This window comes from Desarmillaria tabescens (assembly GCF_030435595.1).
Source record: "Desarmillaria tabescens strain CCBAS 213 chromosome Unknown EV420scaffold_52, whole genome shotgun sequence".
NCBI lineage: Eukaryota > Fungi > Basidiomycota > Agaricomycetes > Agaricales > Physalacriaceae > Desarmillaria > Desarmillaria tabescens.
In genome coordinates this window covers 283782-308204 of record NW_026848351.1, presented here as the reverse complement: position 1 = coordinate 308204, position 24423 = coordinate 283782, and the positions used below count along the sequence as shown (strand labels likewise).

General features: G+C 49.2%; 11 protein-coding genes across 11 annotated transcripts; 4 read left to right on the top strand and 7 right to left on the bottom strand.

Moving 5' to 3' along the window:
• Window positions 1–220: 220 nt before the first annotated feature.
• On the bottom strand, window positions 221–2401 carry EV420DRAFT_1721503 (phosphatidylethanolamine-binding protein; the record flags this gene model as incomplete). Its single annotated transcript, XM_060479766.1, has 6 exons — window positions 221–788; window positions 848–1224; window positions 1271–1557; window positions 1606–1916; window positions 2084–2237; window positions 2324–2401. The coding sequence occupies 6 exons, from the start codon at window positions 2399–2401 to the stop codon at window positions 703–705; spliced, it is 1293 nt and encodes a 430-aa protein (XP_060325291.1). The 3' UTR covers window positions 221–702.
• Window positions 2185–3766, bottom strand: EV420DRAFT_1573530 (FYVE zinc finger-domain-containing protein). The gene is made up of 5 exons (XM_060474385.1): window positions 3472–3766; window positions 3346–3417; window positions 3196–3297; window positions 2714–3158; window positions 2185–2660 (listed from the first exon to the last, which is right to left on the bottom strand). The coding sequence occupies exons 1-5, from the start codon at window positions 3685–3687 to the stop codon at window positions 2584–2586; spliced, it is 912 nt and encodes a 303-aa protein (XP_060325290.1). The 5' UTR covers window positions 3688–3766; the 3' UTR covers window positions 2185–2583.
• Window positions 3767–3953: 187 nt separating this feature from the next.
• EV420DRAFT_1573524 (uncharacterized protein) lies at window positions 3954–5623 on the bottom strand. The gene is made up of 5 exons (XM_060474384.1): window positions 5551–5623; window positions 5456–5507; window positions 5152–5280; window positions 5015–5098; window positions 3954–4945 (listed from the first exon to the last, which is right to left on the bottom strand). The coding sequence occupies exons 1-5, from the start codon at window positions 5605–5607 to the stop codon at window positions 4290–4292; spliced, it is 978 nt and encodes a 325-aa protein (XP_060325289.1). The 5' UTR covers window positions 5608–5623; the 3' UTR covers window positions 3954–4289.
• Window positions 5620–8130, bottom strand: EV420DRAFT_1573523 (uncharacterized protein). Its single transcript, XM_060474383.1, has 10 exons — window positions 7867–8130; window positions 7689–7814; window positions 7527–7637; window positions 7391–7472; window positions 7264–7334; window positions 6481–7202; window positions 6350–6430; window positions 6191–6312; window positions 5932–6168; window positions 5620–5890 (listed from the first exon to the last, which is right to left on the bottom strand). Exons 1-10 carry the CDS (start codon window positions 7971–7973, stop codon window positions 5738–5740), a joined length of 1812 nt encoding a protein of 603 aa, XP_060325288.1. The 5' UTR covers window positions 7974–8130; the 3' UTR covers window positions 5620–5737.
• Window positions 8131–12831: 4701 nt separating this feature from the next.
• On the top strand, window positions 12832–15113 carry EV420DRAFT_987945 (sterol carrier protein 2). The gene is made up of 11 exons (XM_060484267.1): window positions 12832–13104; window positions 13163–13202; window positions 13259–13326; window positions 13390–13732; window positions 13789–13919; window positions 13974–14237; window positions 14295–14369; window positions 14420–14516; window positions 14568–14582; window positions 14635–14791; window positions 14844–15113. Exons 1-11 carry the CDS (start codon window positions 13021–13023, stop codon window positions 14950–14952), a joined length of 1383 nt encoding a protein of 460 aa, XP_060325287.1. The 5' UTR covers window positions 12832–13020; the 3' UTR covers window positions 14953–15113.
• On the top strand, window positions 15084–16664 carry EV420DRAFT_987669 (glycosyltransferase family 2 protein). Its single transcript, XM_060484265.1, has 7 exons — window positions 15084–15611; window positions 15666–15765; window positions 15819–15853; window positions 15903–15978; window positions 16029–16054; window positions 16100–16294; window positions 16351–16664. Exons 1-7 carry the CDS (start codon window positions 15460–15462, stop codon window positions 16568–16570), a joined length of 804 nt encoding a protein of 267 aa, XP_060325285.1. The 5' UTR covers window positions 15084–15459; the 3' UTR covers window positions 16571–16664.
• Window positions 15110–15430, bottom strand: EV420DRAFT_1277254 (uncharacterized protein; the record flags this gene model as incomplete). Its single annotated transcript, XM_060468016.1, has 1 exon — window positions 15110–15430. The coding sequence occupies one exon, from the start codon at window positions 15428–15430 to the stop codon at window positions 15110–15112; it is 321 nt and encodes a 106-aa protein (XP_060325286.1).
• EV420DRAFT_1622698 (uncharacterized protein) lies at window positions 16647–17521 on the top strand (the record flags this gene model as incomplete). The annotated part of the gene is made up of 4 exons (XM_060475840.1): window positions 16647–16779; window positions 16908–17057; window positions 17107–17195; window positions 17243–17521. 4 exons carry the CDS (start codon window positions 16647–16649, stop codon window positions 17519–17521), a joined length of 651 nt encoding a protein of 216 aa, XP_060325284.1.
• A 74-nt stretch (window positions 17522–17595) lies between these two features.
• On the bottom strand, window positions 17596–18661 carry EV420DRAFT_1573460 (rab-type small GTP-binding protein). The gene is made up of 6 exons (XM_060474382.1): window positions 18538–18661; window positions 18469–18490; window positions 18286–18416; window positions 18125–18233; window positions 17863–18070; window positions 17596–17812 (listed from the first exon to the last, which is right to left on the bottom strand). Exons 1-6 carry the CDS (start codon window positions 18568–18570, stop codon window positions 17686–17688), a joined length of 630 nt encoding a protein of 209 aa, XP_060325283.1. The 5' UTR covers window positions 18571–18661; the 3' UTR covers window positions 17596–17685.
• A 1303-nt stretch (window positions 18662–19964) lies between these two features.
• On the top strand, window positions 19965–21116 carry EV420DRAFT_1277255 (uncharacterized protein; the record flags this gene model as incomplete). The annotated part of the gene is made up of 3 exons (XM_060468017.1): window positions 19965–20561; window positions 20612–20738; window positions 20815–21116. The coding sequence occupies 3 exons, from the start codon at window positions 19965–19967 to the stop codon at window positions 21114–21116; spliced, it is 1026 nt and encodes a 341-aa protein (XP_060325282.1).
• A 2507-nt stretch (window positions 21117–23623) lies between these two features.
• On the bottom strand, window positions 23624–24097 carry EV420DRAFT_1228987 (uncharacterized protein; the record flags this gene model as incomplete). Its single annotated transcript, XM_060466530.1, has 1 exon — window positions 23624–24097. A coding segment is annotated over one exon (474 nt), but the record flags the coding sequence as incomplete, so codon positions are not given.
• Between the last annotated feature and the right edge of the window lie 326 nt (window positions 24098–24423).

Sequence of the window (24423 nt, the reverse complement as noted above, 5' to 3'; positions counted from 1 at the left end):
TATGGCTTCTCCCTTCCTACATGTCTGCAGGCCATCATGACGAGAGGGGAAGGGGAGATGAAAGTACGGCAAGTGCAAGGGTCAGGAATGCTGAGAGTTATCTAGTAAAGAGTACATAGTACTAGTTCCTTCTGGCAGGTATTCTTAACCCTCAAAATAGGCGTTAAACATTCTTGCGGCTGTTACTTGTTGGGAATCCGCGAGATCCCGGCGTGAATATAACGTTAGGCAATTAAGCAACGGCAGCGGAACACGTTTGTACTGCGCCAAATCGTACACTCAGGAGGAGTGATGGCACCGAACTCAATATTATGACATCGAGAGCGCTTGCGCAAGTCCTCCGGAACCGCCAGGCCAAGTCGGCCGAGAACCCAGCAGGAGCATGTGCAGCAGAAGATTGAATGGGTGAATGCAAAGGTCAACAAGCATCAAGTCGACATCGCATCATTCCTATTCGCAAGCGCTTTGATCCTCCCTCATCAATGTTATTCGGCGAGGAGGAGTTTGTCAGCCGCATACCACTCGGGATAACGATTGTATTGGAGACATACGGAAGGACAGCATTTTCAAGCCTGGGACTCGGAAGGAACCAACAACATTTCAAAGTGAGGGGCCTTTATTCGGACCACTAAACTGATGTAAGGAGTAATATCACCATCACTACCGTTATATCACAGCTTGCGCCGCCTATTTGTTGGATACCTATGCCGCAATGTATTTCTTCTCGCCCCTGAAATGTCCATAGCGGTCCGGTCGCGGAGGATGGCCATACTTGGGCGCGTCAGCATCTAGAAGTGAAGGGAGACTAAGCAAGGAGGAAAAGAGAAACGGTATAATGAATACGCACGCAATACGTTCTTGTACACAACGTCCGAGCTCTCGTCCCAGACCTCTCGCCACATATGCGCGCCACCTCCTTGCCTACCGTCTAGGCTCCACTTTTTACAGAATTCGCGGACGTTGAACCCCGTCCTGGCAGACTGCGGAACGACAGGGATGGGGAGATACCGGCTGGTAACTCTACCGGCACGAGAGCGGGAAGTGATGGAGCGCGCTTCTGTGACAAGACTGTACGGAGCGTCGGGACGGGCGGGTTGGGGCAGGAGGAGCAAGGTGTAACGGTGGTACGGGGTTCCCTGTTGCGGATGAGGCGGAACGTACTGGGTATGTGTATTGAGGTTTTTAATCGGACCGGACGTGATTGCTGAAAGTGGGACGTTGGGACTGAAAATTCTAAGTCCAAGTCTGAATGAAAAACATTGAGACATACCATAACCAATGCAAGAACGTGGTAAAGGTCTCATTCTCTGGGTCTGGGACATCTGGATCAACGAGCATCATGGTGTATAGCCTGGTATCGAGGTGGAATGCGGTCGCGTACACGGTCGGAGGCGCGATTGTCTGCTTGGGACTGAGGAACACGCCTGGCTCGATTCCACGACTGCGATACGTCGGGCCTGCGAGGTGCGTCTGGCGAACCTTGATAGAGACATCGATACTGGGATGCAGCGACGGTAAGACGTCCGGAACCACATTCATTTGGTGTATACGTTCCATCTACAAAGTCAGAAAAAAAAGATTAAATGCAACAAAAAAAGTACTCACCAGCAAATCAAGCTTCCCTTCTCCTCTCCAATTCTGTTCCCTCAAATGCCTATGAGCAGGATTGCGCATGTCCACCAGCCGACTCTTGACCGCCCACCGAACTTCCGGGAGGTTGATCTCGCTCTGGACTTGTAGGATCCTCAGCAACTTTCGTTTCTCCTCCTCGTCTTCGTCACCTGGTTTGATGCTCCTGCGAACTTCAGCAGCCCCGCGCTTGAGGCGGAAGCTGTCTTGTCGGATGAGCTTGATAGCCTCGTCATACGCGGGTAAGACGCTTGTCGGGAGAGCGGGTCGCCATTTGGGTGTCCTCGCTGCCTTTTGGGGTGATGCAATGGCAAGTCGAGTAGCAGCAGGTTTTCGTCGCACGCGTGTAACGCTGGTGGTGGAAGACGAAGACGGCTTGGATTCGGGTATCCCCGCCTTTGGTTTTATCGTTCCTTTTGTCGGTGCTACGGGTGGTGGTGGTGGTGTCACTGACGACGACTCCGTCGCTTGGAGCGTCGTGTTGCACCGTTACCAACGTCGATGCTGGCAGACGTAGCCGACGTAGGACCAGCATGGTCGTGGTTAGAGGTCAAGTTTTTTCGTCTCTTTCCTTTTTCGGGACGCGATCGACACACTTGAATTTTTTTCTGAGATGAGGTATAAATTGTTCTATGAATTAAGCAAATGCATGCTCATGAGGTAGGTACACAACACAAGAGTAATAGCATATAACCAACGAGAGCAAGAGTAAAACCCAAGAGAAAAGAAAGCAGCTGTACAACAGAGTACAGTACAGTAGATAGACGCACATACAAAACGCGCTCAGGGTTCGGTGGTGGGAGGGATATATACAGGAAAGGAGGATATATGCATAAGGATGGTAGCGCAAGGGAATAGGTATAACAAGAAAGCGCAGCGAGCATTGATTAGTGGTACAGTGGGATAGGGCCTCAAAATATACAGTAATAAGAATAAACGAACGACGGGTCGAGGCTAGAACGTCGAAAGGCAGATCTGCCTGACTTGGAGGTCCACAAGCTCGGGATCGCGAGGGAAACGATATTGGAAGTCTGAAAGATACGTTAGGAACAAGACAATAGAGTAGAAGAGAGAAAAGACGTACCACCGTCTTTTATAACGGGATTCTCTCTACGCCTTTTTTCCTTCTCGGCTTCCTTCTCTAATCTAATCTCATATCCGGCCTTGCCACCGGGTAACCTTGCCCCTGCGAGGGGTGTTTCCTGCTTGGGTTCCCATCTGCCTCCGCCAGTAGCCTTGCATAGCACACTCGAACGCTTGAGGGGGTACGCGTCGAGAGCACCATACGAAGGCTCCTCAGCTAGGGACACCTTCAGCCGCCGCCGTGATCCTGAGGAACACGACGAACAAGCTAGACTGACGAGCGAAGGCGAGCTGCGCAGAGAGCGCTCAACGCCGATGATGGATGGCGGTGGTGTTGCGAGACTGCTCGTCGAGCACGACAAAGCCGGCGAGTGAACGAGATCAGGCGTCCGAGGACATCCATAGATCTGGTCGAAGCAGTCATCGCAGACACGAGCGTCGTAGATCTTGGCTTTCCTGGGACTGGAAAGCAGCGATGGGGACGTTCCTTGGGGGATGGAGGAACGGTAAGCGGGAGGTATCGAGGAGGGGGGTCGTGCGCGGTGTGCACTGACTGCAGAATACGCCTCCGCATTTCCGGCAGTGCTGCTTAAAGTCAGTCAAAGGTGCTCGTGTAAACGCGCATATACTCACATGTCTCCGCTCAAATACGCTAAATCGCACACGACAGAAGAAGTTGTCACAGCATGAAGCCGCCGAGTCATTCTGTAGGGGTCCAATGTCAGTGTTGAGTGTAGAGACCATGGGCGCTGTGCTCACCTTCCAGAGGTATCTGGGCAGTAATACGGCGAGATGCTCGTTTGCCCTCAAATTAGGCGAAACGGTTGGGATCTCGATGGGGGTCTCTGGAAGAACAGGGCGAGACGGGCCAGCGACAGGCATGGGTGTGATGAGATGGTCGTCTGGGATGTTGTCGACGACGTTGGAAGGGGAGGGAACGGAAAAGGTGGCAAGGGCAGCGGCAAGGGCAGACATGGTTTGGGTGGGAAGGGGCGGAGGAGAAGGGATTTATTTAAACGAATTCAAAGTTGGCCAAATGATGTATGTAATGCGAATGTCCAAATCTGATCAAACGCCCAATTTTCTTTAGAATACAAGATCCAATCTCGATCACGTCGGCCCTTTTTTGCCACGCGCAACGGGATTTGGCGTTGTTTATTTATTGAGATATTTATTCATTTATGTAATTCCCCAAATGGCAGCTCCATTGGCATTGCCCTCGCGGTTACATGTCGGGCAGTCTCTCCCATTGTACCATGATGAGGCAGGATGCTGGAGACTGTCCAAGTGGATGTATAGCGGTGGTTGCTTGCTGTCCGTTGTCGTCGTCTTGGCTGTCGACCAACATCCGCAGCGTTACAGGCTCGGATGTCTGAAATACATGTGGCCAATCGTCCCTGAGAAAGCGGCAAAATGAATCTGGCATCGATCCCAATGGGGTCGATGGCACATTGCATCCGTTCCCACGGTATTTTAACCGATAATTTCGAGCGCGTCCCGCCGAGGTTACGGGTACCTGGCTACGCGCCACGCAACGAATAGAAAATCAGACAAAGGTAAAAGTAGGGGAGGAGTCGTCAATTATCTTTCTGATACAGCCAGTACTTTTCCATTACACCCAACACCATTTCTTGTTCGACACCGGTCTCCTTGTAATGAAGCAGCTTGATCATCTCCTGCAGCACCTTGTCCCCCAGGAATGGATCAGCAGAAGAGGGGCTAGAAGAAAAAAGGTAGGCAAGTACAGCAGAATAATACCAAACAGCGTCCTTGCTAGCAAGCCTCGCGACCGCGGACTCGTTCAAAGTTCTGACCTTGTTTAAAAGCCGGATCGACTCGAGTGCGAGTGCTTCGCGAGCTCCACTCTTTGCTTCTAGATGACCCGCCACTTCCTTGACCAAAACAACCACTTCCGGTCGCACATCCGCTATTCCGGCCGATCTCCCGAACATATCCTCCAAGTATTCACTTCCTCCGAGCATACCCAGCGCCGGCTTCACGATCCGGTCCACCACCAAACTCACGATTTCTTCTGTCAAAACATTCTCCATAACATATCCCACTAGTCGTCCTACCATTTCCACTTGTCCTTTCCTTATTTCTTCCCTGGGTCGCTCAAGAAACGAAGCACACGACTCGACGGCGCGGATCGCAGTTGACAGTAGAAGCCCCGCGTCACCAGAGTCACGAGCCCGTTCATACACTCCAAACGTCGAAAACAGCACAGATGTGTCTGCCTGTTGGAGGATCTGTGCCAGATTTTCAATGATAATCGTCGAGGCTGATCATGAATTCAACCCACCCTCCAAAATACCACGAATTGCCTTTTTCCTATTACTCTTCTTCTTTTCCTTTTCCGGCTCCTTCTCTTTCACATCGAGGTTCCCTTACCTCAAATTATTCCTAGAAAACACTATGCGAAAAAAAATTATAACGTACTTGTTTTCTCGGTCTCCAACTCGACCTCTAGCTCCCTCAGCCGCTTCTCCAATGATTCAGCCCTGTTGCGCCACGGATTGTCGGCCGGATTATCCTTGACGAGCTCGGCACGCAGGGTCGCAACATAAGCTACTCACAAATATCAAATCCCCAGACGACAGTTCCAATTCCCAATACATATACCCCAATGCCAACGACGACCGACAACAGTTTGAACAATTCGGAATGCGCAAGGAATGAAAAAAAAAATGCACGCGGCTAGGCGTTAGCTTTCATCCGCGTCGGATCGTATCATTCCACGTACAGTCGATTGACGAATCCTGTGGCTTGTATTTTAGTGCTGTGAGAGCCTGTGTCTGTCAGAACTTGTTCGAAGTACCCACATTGATCACTACTCACCACTGCTATCCGAAGTCGGTCCCCCAAGCTTGCCGTCGTCGTCGTCGTCGTCGACATCAGAGTTGACACCACCCGTCACATCACGCAATTCACGAGAGAAGCATTTTGCATCGATACATTGTAATAATAAACTACCAATACTTGCACTGCTACTAGTACCTACTAAGACTACTACTACAAAATATATTCATTCATGCCTTCTTACTGGCGAATCGTCAAGCCTTACTGGCGTATAGAACGGTCCTGCTCCCCGTCCCCACATAGTATTCTTGGGCGTTGCAAACGGTCCACTGAACTTGATTCCGCGCGACGGTGTGCTCGTAGGGATCAAATGGAGGCTCTTCATAATGGTCGTATGACCGAGGCGTCCGAGGCAAAAACTGCTGGTGAATCCTCAATCGCGCCAGCGGCAAAGATCGCGTCGTACCCCCGCCTTCGAGGCGCATAGTCCATATCTGTCGGTGCGAACGTCGGCTCCCTGTAAATTTCCTCTTCCTCCTCTTCCTTCCCGCTCAACGTCAGTCGGCAGCTGACAATCGCTGCAGTACCAAGGGATCCTTCCTCCCGCCCGAGATCCCTGATGCTCCGGATGCCTATGCATTCCAGGTGATACCACATCTTGCAGTCATCACATTGTAACCAGTTCCCGCCCGTCGTCAGTCCCCCGACAGATGCACACGACCTCATCATCGCTGTCACCGCCCCGGAGGCGTTTCTCGCGTCGGTATTCCAAAGCCCGGACACTGCGTTTACTCAGCAATGCTGCCCTTGCATCGCCGGGATCAGCTCGGAAAATAACTTCGCCTTCGTCGTCGTTCACCTACCGGGTCAGCGGGTAGCCCGATCATCTTGCCCCGACCCCGCCGTGCCCGGCACTGGCCTATCGCCATCGTCATCGTACACGACGCCCCACTTGGCCGACGGAATCACATCGCCATTCGCCATCCCCGTCGCCTTCGCCATCGCCCTCGTCGTCGGTATCCCGATCCAAGAACCGTTCAATCCACCCAAGCCTTTCCTTTTCCTCCGCCCGCGCCAACTCTGCCCTTTCCTCCGTCCTCAGCCGCCATGGGAACTCACTGTCCGGCCAGTTAGGGCTATCTTCCATCTCGATCCCAGCGCTCCTTTCCTTCTCTCCGTCCTTTTTCTTTCTCCTAGAACTGCTCCCGCCGTTCCGCCGCTTCCCGCCCTCTGGAACCAAACTCTCGTTGGGGATATCCAGTAATACTCGGCCTTTGCCTTCCAATTCAACAGGAAACAATCTTGACGGACCATGGTGCAACTGGTTCTCGCTCCGGAAAGCCTCAAGTCTTTTGCGTTTCTTCAGCTCCTTTTCCGTCAGCGGTGGCGGCTCTTCTGCTTCCAGCACTGAGACTTCTGGCGCAACTAGCATTGGTTGGGGCTGTCGCACCCAGTCGGCCGTCCGATAACGCCCGTAGCCTCCAGCCATTAGACTCTCCTCAAAACTCTCCTCGCTCGTCTCCTGGAACAGCTTCAGCCGCCGTCCTTTATTCGGACTCTCCATGATTCCTACCACCGAGCTCTCTGCAGAACCCTCCTCTCCGTCTTCCAGTGGTCTTTTGCTCCGTTTCAGATACTCTGGTCGACGCTTCTCTACTTCCTTCTGCTCCTGCGCCATCGCATGCCTGATCCTATCGATTTCCCCTCCTGCACCAATGTGAGGCGGCGACAAGGGTGGAGATTGGAGCGTACTTGGCATTGGAAACAGAAAACACATCATCCACATGCATCGGGCTCCCCCTAATGGGCTTAGCAGAGAATGGCTGAGGACAACGCAGTAGTCGATGGAGACGGTGATTTGGACATACTATTGCAACACCATTAGAACAGCAACAGTTAAATAGGTAGCGGATACGTACGGTGGGGGACGAGATGTAGGTGTTCGAGGGAGATTCGAGGCACTGTCCATTCTTCAGCATGTCTTTCATATAATACTTACAAGCAATAAATCTTACCTGTAAGGTGGCGCCAGTCTCGATACAAAAGGACTCGATTCGGGCGTCATCATACCCATTGCACGAGGCGTTGCTGGACCAGGTTCCTTCCTCGCAGGCGGCCTCATACCCCTAGCCCCCGTCAGTCAGAAAGTTCATCGAAATAAGCATGCCAGAACGTACGAATTGGTGGGCGTATCTGGAGTATGCGGCAACATGTACTGATTGAACGTCATCGTATTGTGAGTCGGGCTCTGAGGCGTTGGAAGGTGTGCATATCGAGATGTTTGCTCCGGCGGTGGAAGGGGGCTACTTATCGTCAGTTCGATTGTTCAACATCTCGAAGAGAATGGCAACAAACTTCATCAAAGACATGAGGCCCGACGTCGAGGAGCTGAAGCTGGAGCCAAGCCTGCCGCTTGAACTGGGGGTATTCGCCAAAGTTCTGTTTGGATCAAAGTCGGACATGCAATGCTAATTGCAACGGGTTTCGTTCTAATTTTCGGTTCAAGTTTGAAGTCGAAAGGGTGGCGCAATGAGCAGATCGATAATAACGGGTATAAAAAATGAAGCAGCAAGAATATTAGAGTATGTCGAAATGAAGGGATGGGAGTGAGAGAGAGAGGGGACTGGATTTACCCTTTCGGATTCCTGATCCCTATGTTCGCTTTCTCTGACGTAAGCAGTCTCAGTCTCTCTTGTCCCTGAATGGTAAAAAAACAAAGTTGGCGTCCGTGTCAAGGCTTGAATCTGTGTGGACGTTGATCAGGGTAGGATTGCATTCCCTGGTAACCGTTCGTTAAACGCCGTCAGTCATTGAGTCTATATTCTCATCAACTGGCGAACAGTACACGAAGGTACGTACAAGAGTACAATTCACTTCATTGTCTTGACACTATCCTTAATACAGAATTTCCTACTTTATCTTCTGTCTTCATTTTTTCCTATGAACGCCACAAAAGAAGCACAATGTTCACTCCGTAACTTACGGCCTTGGGTAAAATTTGAAGGTTTCTAGCTCTAGGGTCTTCGATGGTAACATGCATGCCTCAGCAATGGAATTCTATCGGTAGCAATACCGCAGTCAATCATGGGTCTCAGGCTTGACGACTTGATCTTTCAGTCAGTGTCTTGTCGAACTCTATACTGGCCACTCATCACTCCGCCTAGGGTTGTACAACAATGCGAACGCCAAGTAAGCATCGCCCCCAATTGACATGATCTGTCTCTCTACCGTTCGGTTCCCGACATTGCAGAATATTGTGGACAGGTCCATCTGAAGGACCGGCGTGTGCAACATGATTTTTCTAGGCGTGCACGCGCGTTCGAATTACGGTAGAGCCAAACAGTTTGACGGACCTGCTGGGAGTGCGAACACCCTAAACCACTTTGACTGTAACATTGTACGTCACCACGCCCGCTGTTGCTTATACCAGGTTGACCGCGTAGTAAAATGTGATGACGAAATGCCTGTACATCCTCATCAACTACTCTCTAGCGGAGTCCGGCCCGGCACAACGATAGCGAAAGATTCTGCTCCTGATACCTTCCCGCGAAGTCGTGTTTACATTCGTAGTACAAAGGTTCAGAATCCTATATATAAACCCTGGGAAGGCTTCTTTGCAGATCGTGTGCATGGACATTGCATGTAAAGTCAAATCTCGAGTCTCAATTGAGTATTCAAGCTGACACCGTGTAATTTACAGTTTGAGTCTATTTTCAGTAAACAAACAGCGCTTCACTTGCACCGATTCATCGTACCATACAAGAACCAATCACCGTCTCGTTTGGCTCCACGAGGGAACGATAGACAGATGAATGGACTTGCAGTTCTCTGATGACTGATCTTGACAAAACCGTCTGCGCTTGTGATCATCATCTTATCCAGAGCCGACGTCATGTCTGTTTCTTTAGGTGCGGGTGGAGTCAGGCTGAAATTTTATGATACGAGTCCAGTCGAAGCGAGTTATTCGGAACGCAGAAGTGGTCAGGTCTCCCCATAACAAGGAAACAAAGAGAGATGAACGTAAGTTGCCTGCTTTCAGGTGCTTCTCCTCTCACACCAGGAAGATCACTATGTTCCTCCAGATGGTTAAAGTCCGTGCTATCATGAGTGCGCACCCGGAGGTAGCTGACGGCGACGTCCGCATATAGACTCTCCAGAGTGATTGTTCGGCAACGCCGGGTTGCGAATCATGCTCAGAAACAGGGAGGATACCGACGGTCGTCTCGCGGTAGCCGGACCGGCTAAGAGTGAGTTCCATTCGTCGTGACCTAACCTGGAGCCATTTCTGACCCTTCTATCCGGCGATGTTGAGGTAATCGTCGTATTCATGTCAGAAAACAGGGTATCCAGTATTGATACAAGCCTGGGAAAGATAAGAGACTTCTTCCCAATACACGATGCCCACAAAGCTCCGTTTTGTCCGTTGCGAACTGCAAAGGTGAAACACCTCTAGCCTCGTTGCCACATGTAGAGTATGGGGATTCAAGCACTGAAGACTCTCAGAGAGTTTAACACGGCCGCTGTGGTTCTCCAGAGGAACCCTCTCGCCAATCAAGTATCTAATTTCTTCACGCAGTATGTCTGAATTGGAGCGTCGTACGTATTCACCAATATTTTGACCTCCGGAGGTCTGAAGTCTACGCCGATTGACAGATCATCGGTCTGGTAAACGATGTCGATGTAAACTCGAATATACAGGGAGCGCCTTGATCATCCCGGAGGAGCACCCGACTTATCGTGACTGTACTACCTGAAGTCGACAAGCGCCTTCATACAGACCAAATTCATCACATTGTATTCGAGATCAACATGAACGATAAAAAGGTCTTCAGTGACTCCCCAAGGATCGCTACCAGAGCTCGAGACAAAGGTCCTCGTCCGGATATTCCATGGTTATCGCTCCGTCGACCCTTCACTTCTACGGAATTGAGAAGTGATGCAGACCAAGACAGAGAAGCCTTGCGCCACCGACATCAGTTCTCCCGTGAAGGAAATCGCGCAGTCCGGAGGAGACGGTCCTTGAAAAAAGTAAGCATCTAGTTCGAGCATTGCGCCACTAGTATAAAATCTCCCAGGTCGTATACGTGATGGTGAGGATAAAGTTACGGTGGAGGTCTTGTATTTATCCGAGCCCAATGACGTATCACAATCCAGAGGCAATGTATTTCGGGAGGCGTATAGGCGCACGGGAGTTTGCCTTCTTTGCCCTAAGACCACCTTCCGTCTACGTGCTCAAGCTTACTCTTTATTGCTGACCTTGACGTCGACCAAGTCGGCACCGGATTTTAAATGAGCCGCGTTCACAAGTCAAGATGGCTCTTCAATACTCAGCCATACCTAATCACAGATGGAGCAGATGTGTTCTACAAAATGGATCAGGAATAAAGCGAGAGATTGAGATTTGTCAAAAAAAAATACTGACATGAATCATGCGACTCGGACTCGGGATGAGGTCCGTCCGGAGGCGCCTCCTGTCGTAGCCTGTCGTGTGCCCATAAGTAATCGAGTGCAGGGCCTCGTAAATCAGAGAATAATGATAGGCTGTGTGACAGCGCGGCTTCGCTGTATAAAGCTTGAACAGGTCAACAGTTTCTGTCATGAGACAGCGGAATAAGTCGAAACTCTATGTTGACACTGACTTGAAGTCTAAGAGGGTACATATTGTAAGAGTTCCAGACCAAGGATCAAACTTTTCCCACGTTTCGATCGTATATGGTCTCGACAACGTTCTAACTGCGCTAAGAAAAAAGTGAGTAGGGAAAGGGTGCGCTGTTTCGCCTCAGATTGACAGTTCAATCGGTGTCCAGGGATGGGGCGGGAGTCCGACTCCTACTTGAGGGTAGAGATCAGGTATAGGGCGGCGCGTCGGACCAGGTCGGACCCACGTCGACAAATCTTTGCTGGATATGTACTAGGTCGGTGCTTCAAAGTACTTGTTCTGAACCTGTACAGGCTCGTGCTGGTTTCAGATGCGTATATACCCAAATCTGTCCACACAGAAATTGCGTACAGGGACGAATGACATCACGGTCGCTACGATGCTTGCAAATTGCACTCATCTCAAGGCTCGACCCGGAACCTTATTCAATTTAGTGAGGGGTAATTTCTAATTCTGTTTAATTTTTCTGATTTAGTATATCCCGCCATTGCTATTGAGCTACTTTATTCGACAACAATGCGATGAAGAGCGGTGCGCCGCGTCGGATATGTCTAACAGGAATCTCTCATCTGTGCCTCGCTCCTCCGTACCCTAGAAGATGATAGAAAGGAGTAAAAGTGCCACCTCCGCGACGGCGACAAAGCAAACTAACTTGAACTTTGGTTCTTCGCGCCACTTCCGCCCGCTTAAGTTGGTTCTTGGTGCGGCCGGAATTCGAACGGCCAACTACCGAGACTCGGCGCCTTTTATTTGGGCCGCCGTACATACATCGTCCGCTGAAAAAACGCCTGTCTTAATGCTTTCAAATGTCAGTGATTTTCTACACGTATTAACCGATTATTTTCCACCGGAAAAAAGCCGCACGATTGTTTGTGGGGTTGAAGCGCTCCGGCAAGCCGACTCACACTGAATACGTGTTGCTAAAGTTACGGGACTTACGCCGGCTACAATGTTCTTATAGGCTTTTTGTCGCGGCCGAAGAGAAATGAGTAAGTAGTAAGTACCGTTACTGCCAGTGAGCAGGGAGGGCTTTACCAAGGTACTTCGGTCGGCTATTGACACTGACGATCCTCGGACTAGCGATCCCTCTCGCGAGACTAAATTTTCAGTGGTAAATGGAGGTTGAACAGCGTTGCAAGAGGTGTTGCTCTGAATCCAGCTCTACTCTATAAAGTTTGCTGATAAAAGCTCTGCAAAATTTACGACAGTCATTCGAACGACGCTACGGCATCTTCTCCCCTGCTTGGTAAACTGGGACTCAACAATTCGAGTTTAGGCCGAATGTTTGCTAGTCAGTTGTATGTTTAATTAAGAAGCGCTAGCGCTGATGAACGATACGCTGTTCGGAATTGTTCCACGCTTCGTCGAGATCCGAAAAAAAGTATGTACACGCGCCTTCCGAGCGAGCGCATGGAGTCCACGGTGCTCGCGGGTATTCCTTTTACTCCAAATCATCCATGTAGACTCAAAGTTAATCATTGTATCAACAGAAGTTTGAGAACCCACGGACCCACGAGCATAGCGAATAGTTCGTGATGAGCTACCGGTGCTATTCTTTCGCCTTGAGCTGCGTACGCATTCGAGGTTTCCTCTGCCGTTTGCGTGATAACTTACGTTCCCCTCTGAAGATCTTACTCACGCTTCTGTGCTAGCCATGTGGCCTAAGGCAATGAATTCCTACGGCACATGATGATCTCTCATCGATCCGGTGCCTTCAGCGATGATGATGTCGGTGAGAACGTGGGGTACGTCAGGCTATCAACAAACCCGAAATGCCGGAGCATTGTACACGACCACCGGTACCGCTCTCTTCTCTACTCTGACCGACATCAAGTACGGAATCCTCCAATATGGCTACTGGCAGAAGGACCTTCATCATCGGTGGTGGCTGCACTGCGTTCATCAAGCCTCGGGCGACGAGGACCACTGAAGACGTAAGATAAAAGTCCATCATGTTTTCGCAGTTAGTTTTCAGACGAGTGTCTTCTATAGATGGGTCTTGAGGCAGCTACGAAGGCTCTCCTTGATGCTGGTCCGTATGCTGCTGCAGGGTGCTATCACCGCCATTACTCATCACCTTCGATGAAGGGATAACATACGATTCCGTGGAGATCGCATGTGTGGGTTATTGTTATGGAGATTCTACATCAGGACAGGTGCTACTTGTTTACCCCAATCGTCGTCCCCTCAGCCCATTCTGATATACCGGCTTCTCACAGAGGGCCCTGTATAATCTTGGATTGACGGGTATACCTATCATCAATGTGAACAACAACTGTTCTACCGGGTCGAGTGCGCTATACCAAGTGAACAATGCCGTCAAGTTCTCGCAAGCGGAATGCGCGCTGGCTTTAGGCTTCGAGCGAATGAAGCCCGGTAGTTTGGGGACTAACTTCCCTGATAGGCCTAGTCCGACTGTTTTGTTTAATGATCGCTCCTTGGAGCTAGAAGAAAAATACCTGGGTAAAAATCATGGTCCTGGGGCTCCAAGACTCTTTTCGAACGGCGCAAAAGAGTATTTCGACAAGTATGGTGGCGGGATTGAACATTTGGCGCAGATTGGTGCGTTTATCAAGATAAAGATCACAGTCGGGGACTGATAATCTCTGATAAATTAGCGTCGAAGAATCATAAGCATTCGCTCAACAATCCATACTCACAATTTAGAGATGGATGGAGCGAAGAACAGATCCTGAAGGCTCCGAAGATTACGAACGAGCTCACAAAGTTCATGTGCAGTCCTACATCGGTTAGTAAGGACTTGAGCCGTATAGGATCTACGTCCTGATTTCCTGGTGAACAGGACGGCGCCGCTTGCTGCATTGTCGCGTCAGAAGACTTTGTTCACTCGCATGGATTGGAGAACCAAGCTATCGAGATCGTTGCTTCTTCGCTGATGACAGACATCCCTGACGCCTTTGAAAGCACGAGCGCGATGGAAGTTATTGGCTATGGAATGACCAAGAGATGCGCGGATAAGGTTTTCAAGGATGCGGGATTTAAAGAAGGCCAAGGTAGGGATCAAGTGGGGGTCGTAGAGCTGCATGACTGTTTTGCTGCCAATGAGGTCAGGATCTCAATTGATTTTGTTCACATTAGAGCTAATGCTTTCGTATCGGTCAAGCTGATCACCTATCCTGCTCTCGGATTGTGTCCTAAAGCAGAAGCACATAAGATGGTCGAGCGTCACGACAACACTGTGAGTATGAGGGCGTTCCAATTAAGGGCTGATGTTAGACCGATTGTCAGTATGGCGGAAAATACGTTATCAATCCTAGCGGAGGACTTGAAGCGAAGGGACACCCGCTAGGCGCTACCGGTCTTGGAATGCATTTTTACATTACAAGTAAGCTCGTTCGCTCGCAGATATCGGGGATGAAATTGACATGACATTCAGTGCAACTGCGTAACTGTACGTGCAAAAAGATGTGATACTGATGATGTGCGAACTGATGGATGGACAGGGGCAGGACCCATGCAGGCGCCGGGTCTATTCGACACAGCTGACAAGCGCGGGAAGTACGGGCTGGTACACAACCTGGGGCTTGGGGGAGCGGTGGTAATATCGCTTTTACGACGTCCGGAATTCTACAGAGAGGGAGGACCTGATGGTAGGACGAGGTACGTCTCCGGTGGGTATGGGCTGGGGTACTGATGATTCACGTTGCGTTAGGTTGGGTTACAACCATGCGCATATATGCAAGCCAGTAATGATGCAGGATGTGGAAAAGGTGAAGTCTAAAACTTCGTCTCGATACATCTTGGAGCATGCCAAACTTTGAAGGGCTAATTGTTGTGTTATCACCATTAGCTATGTACTTTCAATTAACATTAGTATCTTACCTGCCAGAGCATGATGAAGGTTGTCGTGTTTTCCAATGTGAATGTCTGATGAAGATAAAGATGGATTTTTTGAGGGGAGAAAGAATGCACGCACTGTCAAGTATACCTGTCCTCATCGTTGTATTCCAGCGCCTCCAACCCATTCGTATCTTCTCGATACAGCTCCACTTTAACAACAAGATGCCATGGGACCATGATCTGGCCAACGAACCTTCCGTCTGGATTTTCGTCGGGGCCGATACGAAACTCTTCAGTGTTTACGAGGAGAATATTGAGCGGCTTGTCCGTGCCAGCAAAAGAACCAATGAAGACACGGCCATCGGTGACTGTGATGCGTAGAATGCGACGAAAGAAGGATTCGAGAGCGGCGATATTGGCAGACATGGTGGTGGTCGCGAAGCAAGCTGCAAAGGGCATTCACCGATCAGTCTTGTCCATATGCGTCGATGAACCCTTTTGAAAGCACCGTCTCTCTAAATATGCAAGGCCGGTTCTCTACTTCGGATACACACAAGTATTCTGTTATTCTGCCCACGTACAACGAGCGCAAGAATCTGCCGATTATTGTTTGGCTTTTGGCTAACGTGTTTGAGGAAAAGTACGTGTCAGTTTGCTGCGCTTGGTGGACTGAGTGGGACTTATGGGCGTATAGTAAACTTGCTTGGGAGATTATTGTTGTTGACGATGCTAGTCCTGATGGAACCCAAGAGGTGGCAAAGGAGCTAGCTGCTGTCTACGGCGAGGATAAAATTGTGTGTCTAAGGAATATCTCTCTGTCACGTCTAGTGGTACTCATGGAATACAGGTCCTCAAACCACGTTCTGGTAAACTGGGATTGGGGTAACGCTTTCAAGGTCGACTGCATCTCTCAGGACTTATGGAAGTATAGGACAGCCTACATTCATGGACTCAACTTTTGCAGCGGAGACTTTGTAATTATTATGGATGCTGATTTCTCCCATCACGTACGTTGCTGGTCGTTGCTCTTGAGCGGGTCCTTATTATGCATTTGTAGCCCAAATTTATACCCCAATTTATTCGGTATGGACATATTCTCCAGTTTCAACTATAACCAACCTTGCACAGCTTGCAGAAGGCACATAATCTCGATATCGTGACGGGGACACGATATCGCTCGACGTCCAAACCGTACTTGGCCGACGCAAAGCCAGGTGGTGTTCATGGCTGGGACCTTCGACGGAAGTTGGTGTCTCGGGGAGCGAATTTCTTGGCGGACACGGTGCTCAGTCCAGGTGTCAGCGACCTTACTGGAAGCTTCAGGTATGCCCCCTGTCGATACCCTAGACCGCGTGTTTGACTTTGGTCGCCACTACTAGATTGTACCGAGTTGGAGTCCTCCGTCATGTCATTGCAGAAACTCAGTCGAAAGGATATGTTTTCCAGATGGAAATGATGGTACGGGCAAAGGCTCTGGGGTATTCTGTAGGAGAGGTGCCCATAACGTTCGTGGATCGGATATTCGGTGAGAGCAAGCTGGGTGCAGATGAAATTGTCGGGTATGCGAAGGGAGTCTGGGCTCTGTTTACTAGTGTCTGACTTGACAAATATTGACATCATTATCTTATGATATAAGGTTCCCTAAGCCCTTTGACCTTGTTCACCAATTACCACCATGAGCGTCCTTTTGCAGGATATACTGCGTGCATCTACTCTATCCGATTCCCTCAACAACGAGAGAAAGCAGGACAATACTGTACAGCGAGACAACAACGAGGATTCTGACGATGAACTGGTTAATGTGGTGCGTCAGGCTGTTGTCATCAGAGATCGCTCATTGGCTGACTGCCTTGGAGGTTTCCCTACCCGGAACACCGTCTCGGACGCGGCCATCGTCACCCTACTCGTCTTGGCGCTTCGACTCGCCGGCCACCAGGCCCACTACTTATCGGATCACGCAAGGATCCTCTGAAAGTCTTTCCTACGGAGATTTCACAAAAGATATTCGCTCGACTATCCCTACCAGAATTGGCGAAGTGCGCACTGGTATCAAAGAAATGGAATCGGAGTCAGACAATTAATTACGGTCCGTCGGCAGTTCCGCTCGCCTGGTCTTGCTGAATGTTTTGTCTCAGTTTGGTTCCAGCATTATAGAAAGGAGAACTTTCACGATGAGAGTTTGCCACCGGGAAAGTGGACGAAGCGAGAGTCCAAGCAGAACTGGGTGAGTGAGCGACCTTTGCAGATAGAGCATTGACTGACGTTCTGTAGCGCATAATGCACTCACAATCGTTGAGCAACCGTTCCAAGTCATCGAATGGATACAGCCGGTCGGGTCACTCTACACCGTCCATGTCGGGACATCAGACGCCACGAGAATTGAAGGAAGAGAAGTGGCGGTTAGAGGCAGAAGCATCTGCACGCCCAGGAAAGGTGGAAATGAGGGGAATGTACAAGGAACTTGGAGGTCGTAAGTCGAGAGGAAAGACCAAACTAGGCAGTTCGGGTATACGAGACAAGGGTGGTTGGAACGAGGGTGATGACTGGTAATAAATGAAGACTTGTCTTCAGCTTGACTATTCCAATGTGATATGTCCATTTGCGATTGATACAGAAACCCAAAAAAAGACCATACTAAAGTGAATGAATATTTAATGATGGGAACAGGATAGTGGTCATCATTAAGACGACTGATATGGTATGTGACAAAGTAATCATGAACAGCAGCCCTGCGTCGTACTAGTAGCGGAGGGGTTGTTGACTCTGACTGAACCGGTTGAGGGACCACCAGCGGCGTCGCCGCCTTGATCCTGTGTGTCGATCAAACGGGTTTTTATGTCCCTAGGGAAATGTGAGACGGTAGAAAGGCGCTGTAAGGCGAACAGGCTGACCGTGCTAATGTGAAAAATGCCTCTTCGACGCCTTCGTTGACTTTGGCAGAGGTCTCCATGAACTTGATGCCCAGTTCGTCGGCCAGTTCTCGCCCTTGCTCTTCAGTGACGGCTTTCTTGTCGACCCAGTCAGACTTGTTGCCGATGAGAATCTTATTAACGCCTTCGGAGGCGTGCTGCTCGATATTAGCGTGCCAAGTACGGATGTCTGTGGATATTAGATGCATAATGGAATTGGAGAGCGGAAAAAAGGGAGACGCACTGTTGAAAGACCGCTCGTCCGTGACATCGTACACGAGTAGAATACCCATAGCGCCGCGGTAATATGCAGTGGTTATGGTTCTAAATCGTTCCTGTCCTGCAGTATCCCACTGTGGAAAAGAGAAATAAGAAATGGCGTGACGGAGAAGGAAATCGACGGACAATTTGGAGCTTGATGCGTTTGCCGTCGAGCTCGATAGTTCGGATCTTGAAGTCGATTCCAATGGTGGTAATGAAGGAAGGAGTCCATTGGTCGTCGCAGAAACGGAGTAGGAGACAGGATTTGCCGACGCCTGAAAAGCTGTTAGATATGGCGACCTTTGTTATTTCGTTCGGCGAAATTACCAGAGTCGCCAATGAGGAGCAGCTGCAAAGGATGGTCAGAAAGAGGGAGTAAGGAAAGAAAGAACATACTTTGATGAGAAAGTCGTAGTGAGGCGGAGGCATGGCGAGCGACAGAAAAGGTTGGTTTGATACGATGGCAAGAGACTTAGTAGGTTGCCCACGTGTAATCTCCTAACAGACTCGGCGGGCTGTAGCTTTGGGGTTAGGGTTAGGACGCGCGAGTGATGTCATGCTTAGTCACTAGGGGTTTCCTTACTTGAACTTCAACCATCCTCCTCAGTCCCCCTACTGTCCGTTACAGTATGTCGTCCAGACCTCTACCCCGTCAGCCCCCGACCTCGAGTGGATTCGTGATTACTAACCAGCAACCCCAGCAACAACAACCAGTGCTACCTCCAGGGCAGCAAAGCCTCACAATGAGGATGGCGGCTATGGATATCTGGGGTGGGCCGTTACCTCGACCTCCAGGACAATACCAACAGACTGGGTACCAGCAGCCTGGCTATCAACAGAGTAGTTCTGTGTATCAGCCTCAGAGACAGCCACTCGTTAACTCACGATCTCAGTCTTTTGCGGCAGCTCATCCTCCATCGCTGCGCCCTTCGACGATATCCGTGAATGGACAGGTCTACCAGGCTCCAACCCAGCCTGCACAACAATACCAGACCAGATCTCCACCCACCCCAGTATCTCCCAGTTCATACCAGACATACGCATACACCCAGCCTCCGCCTCCGCCTACTCCCGTCAGACAGCAGAGTATGCCGTATCCACTTGCCTCTTCTCCTAGTCGGCCGGTCCCGACGTCTTCCTTCCCGCCCTCTCCGGTACGTCAGCAGTCGTTGCCTTGTCCTCCCGCCCCTTCGTCGCCGGTCCCGCCCTCGTCCCCCTCACCCACTCGTCCTATTCCAACGTCGTCCTTCCCAAATGGGCGACCTGCTTCCATTGTATTCCCACTCCAATCCCAAGTTAATGGCAGGAGAGAGTTGCCTAGTCCAGCTCCACAGCAGGGTAGCTCGCCGACACGAGCTTTGCCTCCAACGTCTGTGCCGTCACGCGACCACAGTCCTACGAAGCCTCTTCCGAGAAGCAGTTCACCGACGCGCCCGCTTCCATCTGTAGTATCACGTCAATCGTCGCCGACGAAATCCCAGACGTTCCCGTTACCAACATCGCCACAGAAGGACACGAAGCCACAGTCTACCTCACCGTTTCTTCCGTCGTCGTCTCCGACGCGTCATCATGATACGTCTTCGACCCGACCTCTACCTTCTACGTCTTCGTCAGGAATGACGCGTCCGCAGCCACCACCACGGACCACCTCGTTTCCCCCTCCTCAATCTCAACCGACATCTCCTTTGCCGCCCACTGAAACCCAACCTCCTCGTATCCGACATCCTTCTCCAACGCGACCCAAACCAAAACTGGCTCTTGACATTGATTTGGATGAACCGCCACCGGTTTCTGTTGTCGGTCGACGAGGCGGGCCACGAACCATGCGTACTAGCCGTAGTGGAAGTGATAGTGGCGCCGGCGATTTTTCAGTCGAGGCGTCTGCTTCCAAAGTAGAGGCCCCAAGGATTGTCCTTCCAGATTCACCGACTGCTCCCCAAATTGTGTTACCAGATGATTCACCTGCCGTACCGAAGATTGTTCTCCCCGGCGAAGATGAACCTCGCGGTCGGAGTCCTTCAATCAATCGAAGGCCATCGCCACCTTCAATAAATGGGGATTCTTCTCCGCCCACCATTACAATTGGAGGAGCACCCCCACCTCCGCAGATCATCATCCCTGGCGATGACGACGACAAGACTCCTTCAATTAGTGTAAATGCCCCGTCTCCTGCTCGACAGACGACGAACGTTTCCACTACGACTTCGAAGCTTCCTAGGGTTCCCCGGAGTAAGCTTTCGTGCGCCGGCTGTAGGCTGCCAATCATTGGACGGCTGGTTACCGCATCCAATAGTGATAAAGGGGGAGGATTACGCTGGCATCCTGAATGCTTCAAGTGCACCATTTGCAGCGAACTTTTGGAACATGTCAGCTCATATGAACGAGATGGGAAGATGTATTGCCATCTAGATTTCTACGAGGTCAGTAAGCAGTGTCTTTCTCAAGTTCGTCTTTCTAACGTTCTCTTCAGACGTTTGCTCCGAAATGTTCCCACTGTCATACACCAATCATCGAAGAACATTTCATATCGCTGGATGATTCCGCACTGGGAGGCAAGCGCACGTATCACGCACAGCACTTCTTCTGTGCAGAGTGCGGTGATCCATTTCTATCTGCTAGCGGAGGCGAGTAGGCTCAGTCAACTAACATTTTGCGTTGCTGACCCTTTTCCAGGTCTTGGTGGTGAACGTTCCTTTTCAGCGGATACCCAGACTTCAGAGTTCATGGTCTACAGGGGCTATGCATACTGCGAAGCTTGCCATGTTCGACTGCGTATGCCCAAATGCTCTCGATGCAAGAAGAGTATCAGGGAGTGGGACGAGGGGGCTGTTGAGGCTATGGGCCGTAAGTGGTGCTGGGGCTGTTTTAGATGTGAAGGCTGCGAGCAGCCGTTTGATGAGGGTACATTTTTTGAGAGGGATAAGAAGGCTTGGTGTGAGACTTGCTTTAGTGTTATTTTGAGAAATGAGGTGTAGTGCTAGATGTGTTTACCAAGTGAATTGGACTACTTAGTGAGAATCTGTGAAGTGTTGGAGAATGTATGGATAGATAAAATTTTGTAGAAAGTAAATCTTGGAGTTGACAAGGTAGGTACTTGGATGTGGTGAATGAAAAGCAGGTTTGAGAAGAAATGGATGCTGTAATAGAATGATGTATCATTAATCTCAGCAGCTGATAGAAGGCTACTGTATTATAGTGCTTCCGGAAAATAATGGGAATGACAGAAAATGCCATCATCAGTTACATCAACCAATTACTCTAATATATTTACTCTGTTGGGTCATAACTGTGAAGGCATCAACAGTAGGTTGGTACTAGCAGGATGATATGCCTCACTGCCCCAATATTTTTCTCATCAGCAAAACCCAACATTGGTCTTGGTGAGCTTGATCTTTTTTTTAGTTGTCTTTCTGCCCCTTTCTCTTGGATGATTGAGTCTTGGTCTTGGCAAACCCGATCTTTGGTGTCTTTATGATCTTGTCACTAGAGCATTCTTCTTCTTTCCTTTGAACTTTGACATTTAGGTACAGTTAGTATTTTTACTGATTGAAACTAGGATAGTACAGCCATAGTTCACTTTGTTCACAAGCTAAGCATTCAAAAAAATATGCACTTAACAACAGTACATTGCATAGTCAGTAATATTACAGAAGCTAGTACACTAGTTGAGGGGGCCCGCATGCACTACTGGAAAAAGCAGGCAAGATGATGCTTCAATTTGTGGCAGGGGGAATAAGTAGGCAGTGGAACAGTGGGAGAGGAATGGAAAATCCACTAAGTTTTTTCAAACTCTGCCAAGGTTAGTCTGACCAGTGCCTGTGCACATGGGGAGCCGCAATGCCTATTGGGCTCATGGCAGCTGACTAGGCATACAGCCACCAAGAAATTGAAACCAGTATCGATCCACCACTCACTGTGACTCATGCCATTTCCTTCATCTTTGACCACATCTACCATGGACATTCTGCACTTCAGGACCCCAAATACATAATATCTAGCCTATTTGTATGTATTCATTGCTATCTTGCCTGTCAATCCACTAGCTTTTCCCATCTTCTTCATCTTCTGACATGTAAATAAAATCACCCATTACTATTAGCAGCAATAGAGTAAGTGGAAGGATAATCTATCTATAAAGTGGTATGACTATGAGGCTTTTATATCTGTACAATTATTCTAGTATATTCTATAAGTGTCCTAAAATTATAGCTAAGTGAATCAGGTAGAAACTTCAAGTATCGACACAACTTTGCATGTGCAGGTAAGGTCTGTTGACCAGTAGAAGGTTAGCATGTTGGCTTGTTCTGCTAACACACTCTCTCAAGCTGGAATCAGTCCAAGAGCTTCAATGAGGGGCTTGAATTTGAATGATGCTAGGGCCTTCATTAGGATGTTGGCAGTCATCTCGGAAGTCGGGCAATAGATGACTTCAAATGTTCCTTTTTGGATTTTCTCATAGATGAAATGATATCGAATATCAATATGTTTTGTACAAGCATGGAACTGTCCGAGTTCGGCATGTGTGAGTGATATGGTAGACTGATTATTGCTATAGATGATGAATGGAATAGAGATTGGTCTGAATAATTCAGCCAGGAAGTAATGATACCACATGGCTTCTTTTGCAGTGTAAGTCAGAGCAATATACTCTGCTTCAGTGGTGGATAGCACCATGATTTTCTGCTGCTTCAATGACCATGAGACCGTGGCACAATTGGATGTATCAGATTCAACATTGGGCTTGATGGAGGGGTGTTTGATGGTGTGGTGAGTGGGGAACCTGGTAGGGAAAGAGGTGTTGGTTTGAGTGATGCAGGTGCATGCTGGATGTTTTCCATCTTCTTTTCATCACTAACTGCTGCATTCTCCCCCTCATTTAGCACTCTATGTATTCCCCCTTTGCTTCTGCACATTTCTGGGAATTTGACGCTGCATTCAACGCATATAGAATGATTATTTGGGTAATAAATTTGATGGCCATTACTATCTTGGTCAAAACCAAGCCACCAACCCTTGCAAGCACGTCCTTCAAGCTTCAAACCATCCTCAACATGTACCCAGACCTTGCAGCCCCACTCATGGATATTCTGCAAGTCAGGCTTCAATCTGTGAAACACCTTGTATGGTGTTCGGCCACCAATGGCCTTTGATGATGTCCGATTCTTCAATCAAATTGCATGCTTCAGTGCCTTGTCCCACAAGTTATTCGGCAGTCCCACGGCATGGAGCATGGCTCAAACCTTTTCAAGGAGTGTGCAATTGAGTCTCTCAGTGACTCCATTGTGTTTGGGTGTGTCATGGACTGTGAAGCAATGCTGGATTCCTTTCTCAGCTAGGTAGTCATCGAAGTCATGACTCTTGTACTCTCCTCCACCATCTGAATGCAATATTTTTATCTTGATACCATGTACCTTGTCCCATCTTGCCTCAAGATCCTTAAATGACTGCAACATCTCATCTTTTGAATGGAGTAGCATGATGCATCATCTGTGAATGTGACATAATATTTCTTGTGCTGGGGTGTCTCAATGGTTGCTGGTCCCCACACATCACTGTGAACTTGATCACCTACTCTCCCTGATACGTCATTTTCTCTAGACTTGGATACTGCTTTCCATGTCATTCTATCATGTAGACATGATGGGCATTGATCCTTCGAGGTAGGGCTTTCTTCATCAAGTTCTAGACCATCAACTAATTGATCCTTGACAAGCTTCTTTGCTGCATTGACTGGAAGATGACCTATCAGACAATGCAATTCATCTGATGTCACAATATGTGGTCCATCATCAATGTGATAGGCTTCTGGATGGGGAACCAGTACACGGAGTCTGTATAGCCCATTGACATGAGGTATTGATCCGATTTGGTGATGCTTCTTGTTGAAGATGCAGCACTCCTCGTCCTTGAAATCAAGGGAATAGCCTGCCTGGGTGATGTGACCAACAGAAAGGAGTGTAACTCTGAGATTAGGTGCATGGAGTACATTCTTAACAAGGACTTTCGTCGTCTGATTCTTCTTCCCATTAGGAATTGAGATATGCATGTCACCCTTCCCAAGCACTTCAAACTTCTTCTTGTCCACTGCCATTATCCCTCGAGGCTTGATAGCCATATAGTTCATCAACTGATGATGTGATGGTGTCATATGCTGTGTAGCGCCAGAGTCAAAGATATCAACTTCATACTCGTGCTCTGTGTCAGCAACGGCTGCTGCAAGGTTCCCAGAGGTAAGTGAGGTTATTTCTCCAATGAGCTCTGGTGTACTAATGTCTAATTTAT

Excerpts from the sequence above, each read along its gene's own strand:
- EV420DRAFT_1573530 (XM_060474385.1), bottom strand. The coding sequence starts at position 3,687 with ATGTCTGCCCTTGCCGCTGCCCTTGCCACCTTTTCCGTTCCCTCCCCT. Across the intron at positions 3,298-3,345 it reads GCGTATTTGAGCGGAGACAT|CACTGCCGGAAATGCGGAGG; the intron begins GTGAGTATATGC and ends GACTTTAAGCAG. Across the intron at positions 2,661-2,713 it reads TCCCGTTATAAAAGACGGTG|ACTTCCAATATCGTTTCCCT; the intron begins GTACGTCTTTTC and ends CGTATCTTTCAG.
- EV420DRAFT_987945 (XM_060484267.1), top strand. The coding sequence starts at position 13,021 with ATGGCTACTGGCAGAAGGACCTTCATCATCGGTGGTGGCTGCACTGCG. Across the intron at positions 13,105-13,162 it reads CGACGAGGACCACTGAAGAC|ATGGGTCTTGAGGCAGCTAC; the intron begins GTAAGATAAAAG and ends TGTCTTCTATAG. Across the intron at positions 13,327-13,389 it reads GAGATTCTACATCAGGACAG|AGGGCCCTGTATAATCTTGG; the intron begins GTGCTACTTGTT and ends GGCTTCTCACAG.
- EV420DRAFT_1573460 (XM_060474382.1), bottom strand. The coding sequence starts at position 18,570 with ATGCCTCCGCCTCACTACGACTTTCTCATCAAA. Across the intron at positions 18,491-18,537 it reads ACTACGACTTTCTCATCAAA|CTGCTCCTCATTGGCGACTC; the intron begins GTATGTTCTTTC and ends CATCCTTTGCAG. Across the intron at positions 18,417-18,468 it reads GCTCCTCATTGGCGACTCTG|GCGTCGGCAAATCCTGTCTC; the intron begins GTAATTTCGCCG and ends ACAGCTTTTCAG.
- EV420DRAFT_987669 (XM_060484265.1), top strand. The coding sequence starts at position 15,460 with ATGAACCCTTTTGAAAGCACCGTCTCTCTAAATATGCAAGGCCGGTTC. Across the intron at positions 15,612-15,665 it reads GCTAACGTGTTTGAGGAAAA|TAAACTTGCTTGGGAGATTA; the intron begins GTACGTGTCAGT and ends ATGGGCGTATAG. Across the intron at positions 16,295-16,350 it reads GACCTTACTGGAAGCTTCAG|ATTGTACCGAGTTGGAGTCC; the intron begins GTATGCCCCCTG and ends CGCCACTACTAG.
- EV420DRAFT_1573523 (XM_060474383.1), bottom strand. The coding sequence starts at position 7,973 with ATGTCCGACTTTGATCCAAACAGAACTTTGGCGAATACCCCCAGTTCA. Across the intron at positions 7,815-7,866 it reads GGCCTCATGTCTTTGATGAA|CCCCCTTCCACCGCCGGAGC; the intron begins GTTTGTTGCCAT and ends GACGATAAGTAG. Across the intron at positions 7,473-7,526 it reads AGACTGGCGCCACCTTACAG|TGCCTCGAATCTCCCTCGAA; the intron begins GTAAGATTTATT and ends AAGAATGGACAG.
- EV420DRAFT_1573524 (XM_060474384.1), bottom strand. The coding sequence starts at position 5,607 with ATGTCGACGACGACGACGACGACGGCAAGCTTGGGGGACCGACTTCGG. Across the intron at positions 5,508-5,550 it reads ACCGACTTCGGATAGCAGTG|ACACAGGCTCTCACAGCACT; the intron begins GTGAGTAGTGAT and ends AAGTTCTGACAG. Across the intron at positions 5,099-5,151 it reads GTTGGAGACCGAGAAAACAA|GGAACCTCGATGTGAAAGAG; the intron begins GTACGTTATAAT and ends ATTTGAGGTAAG.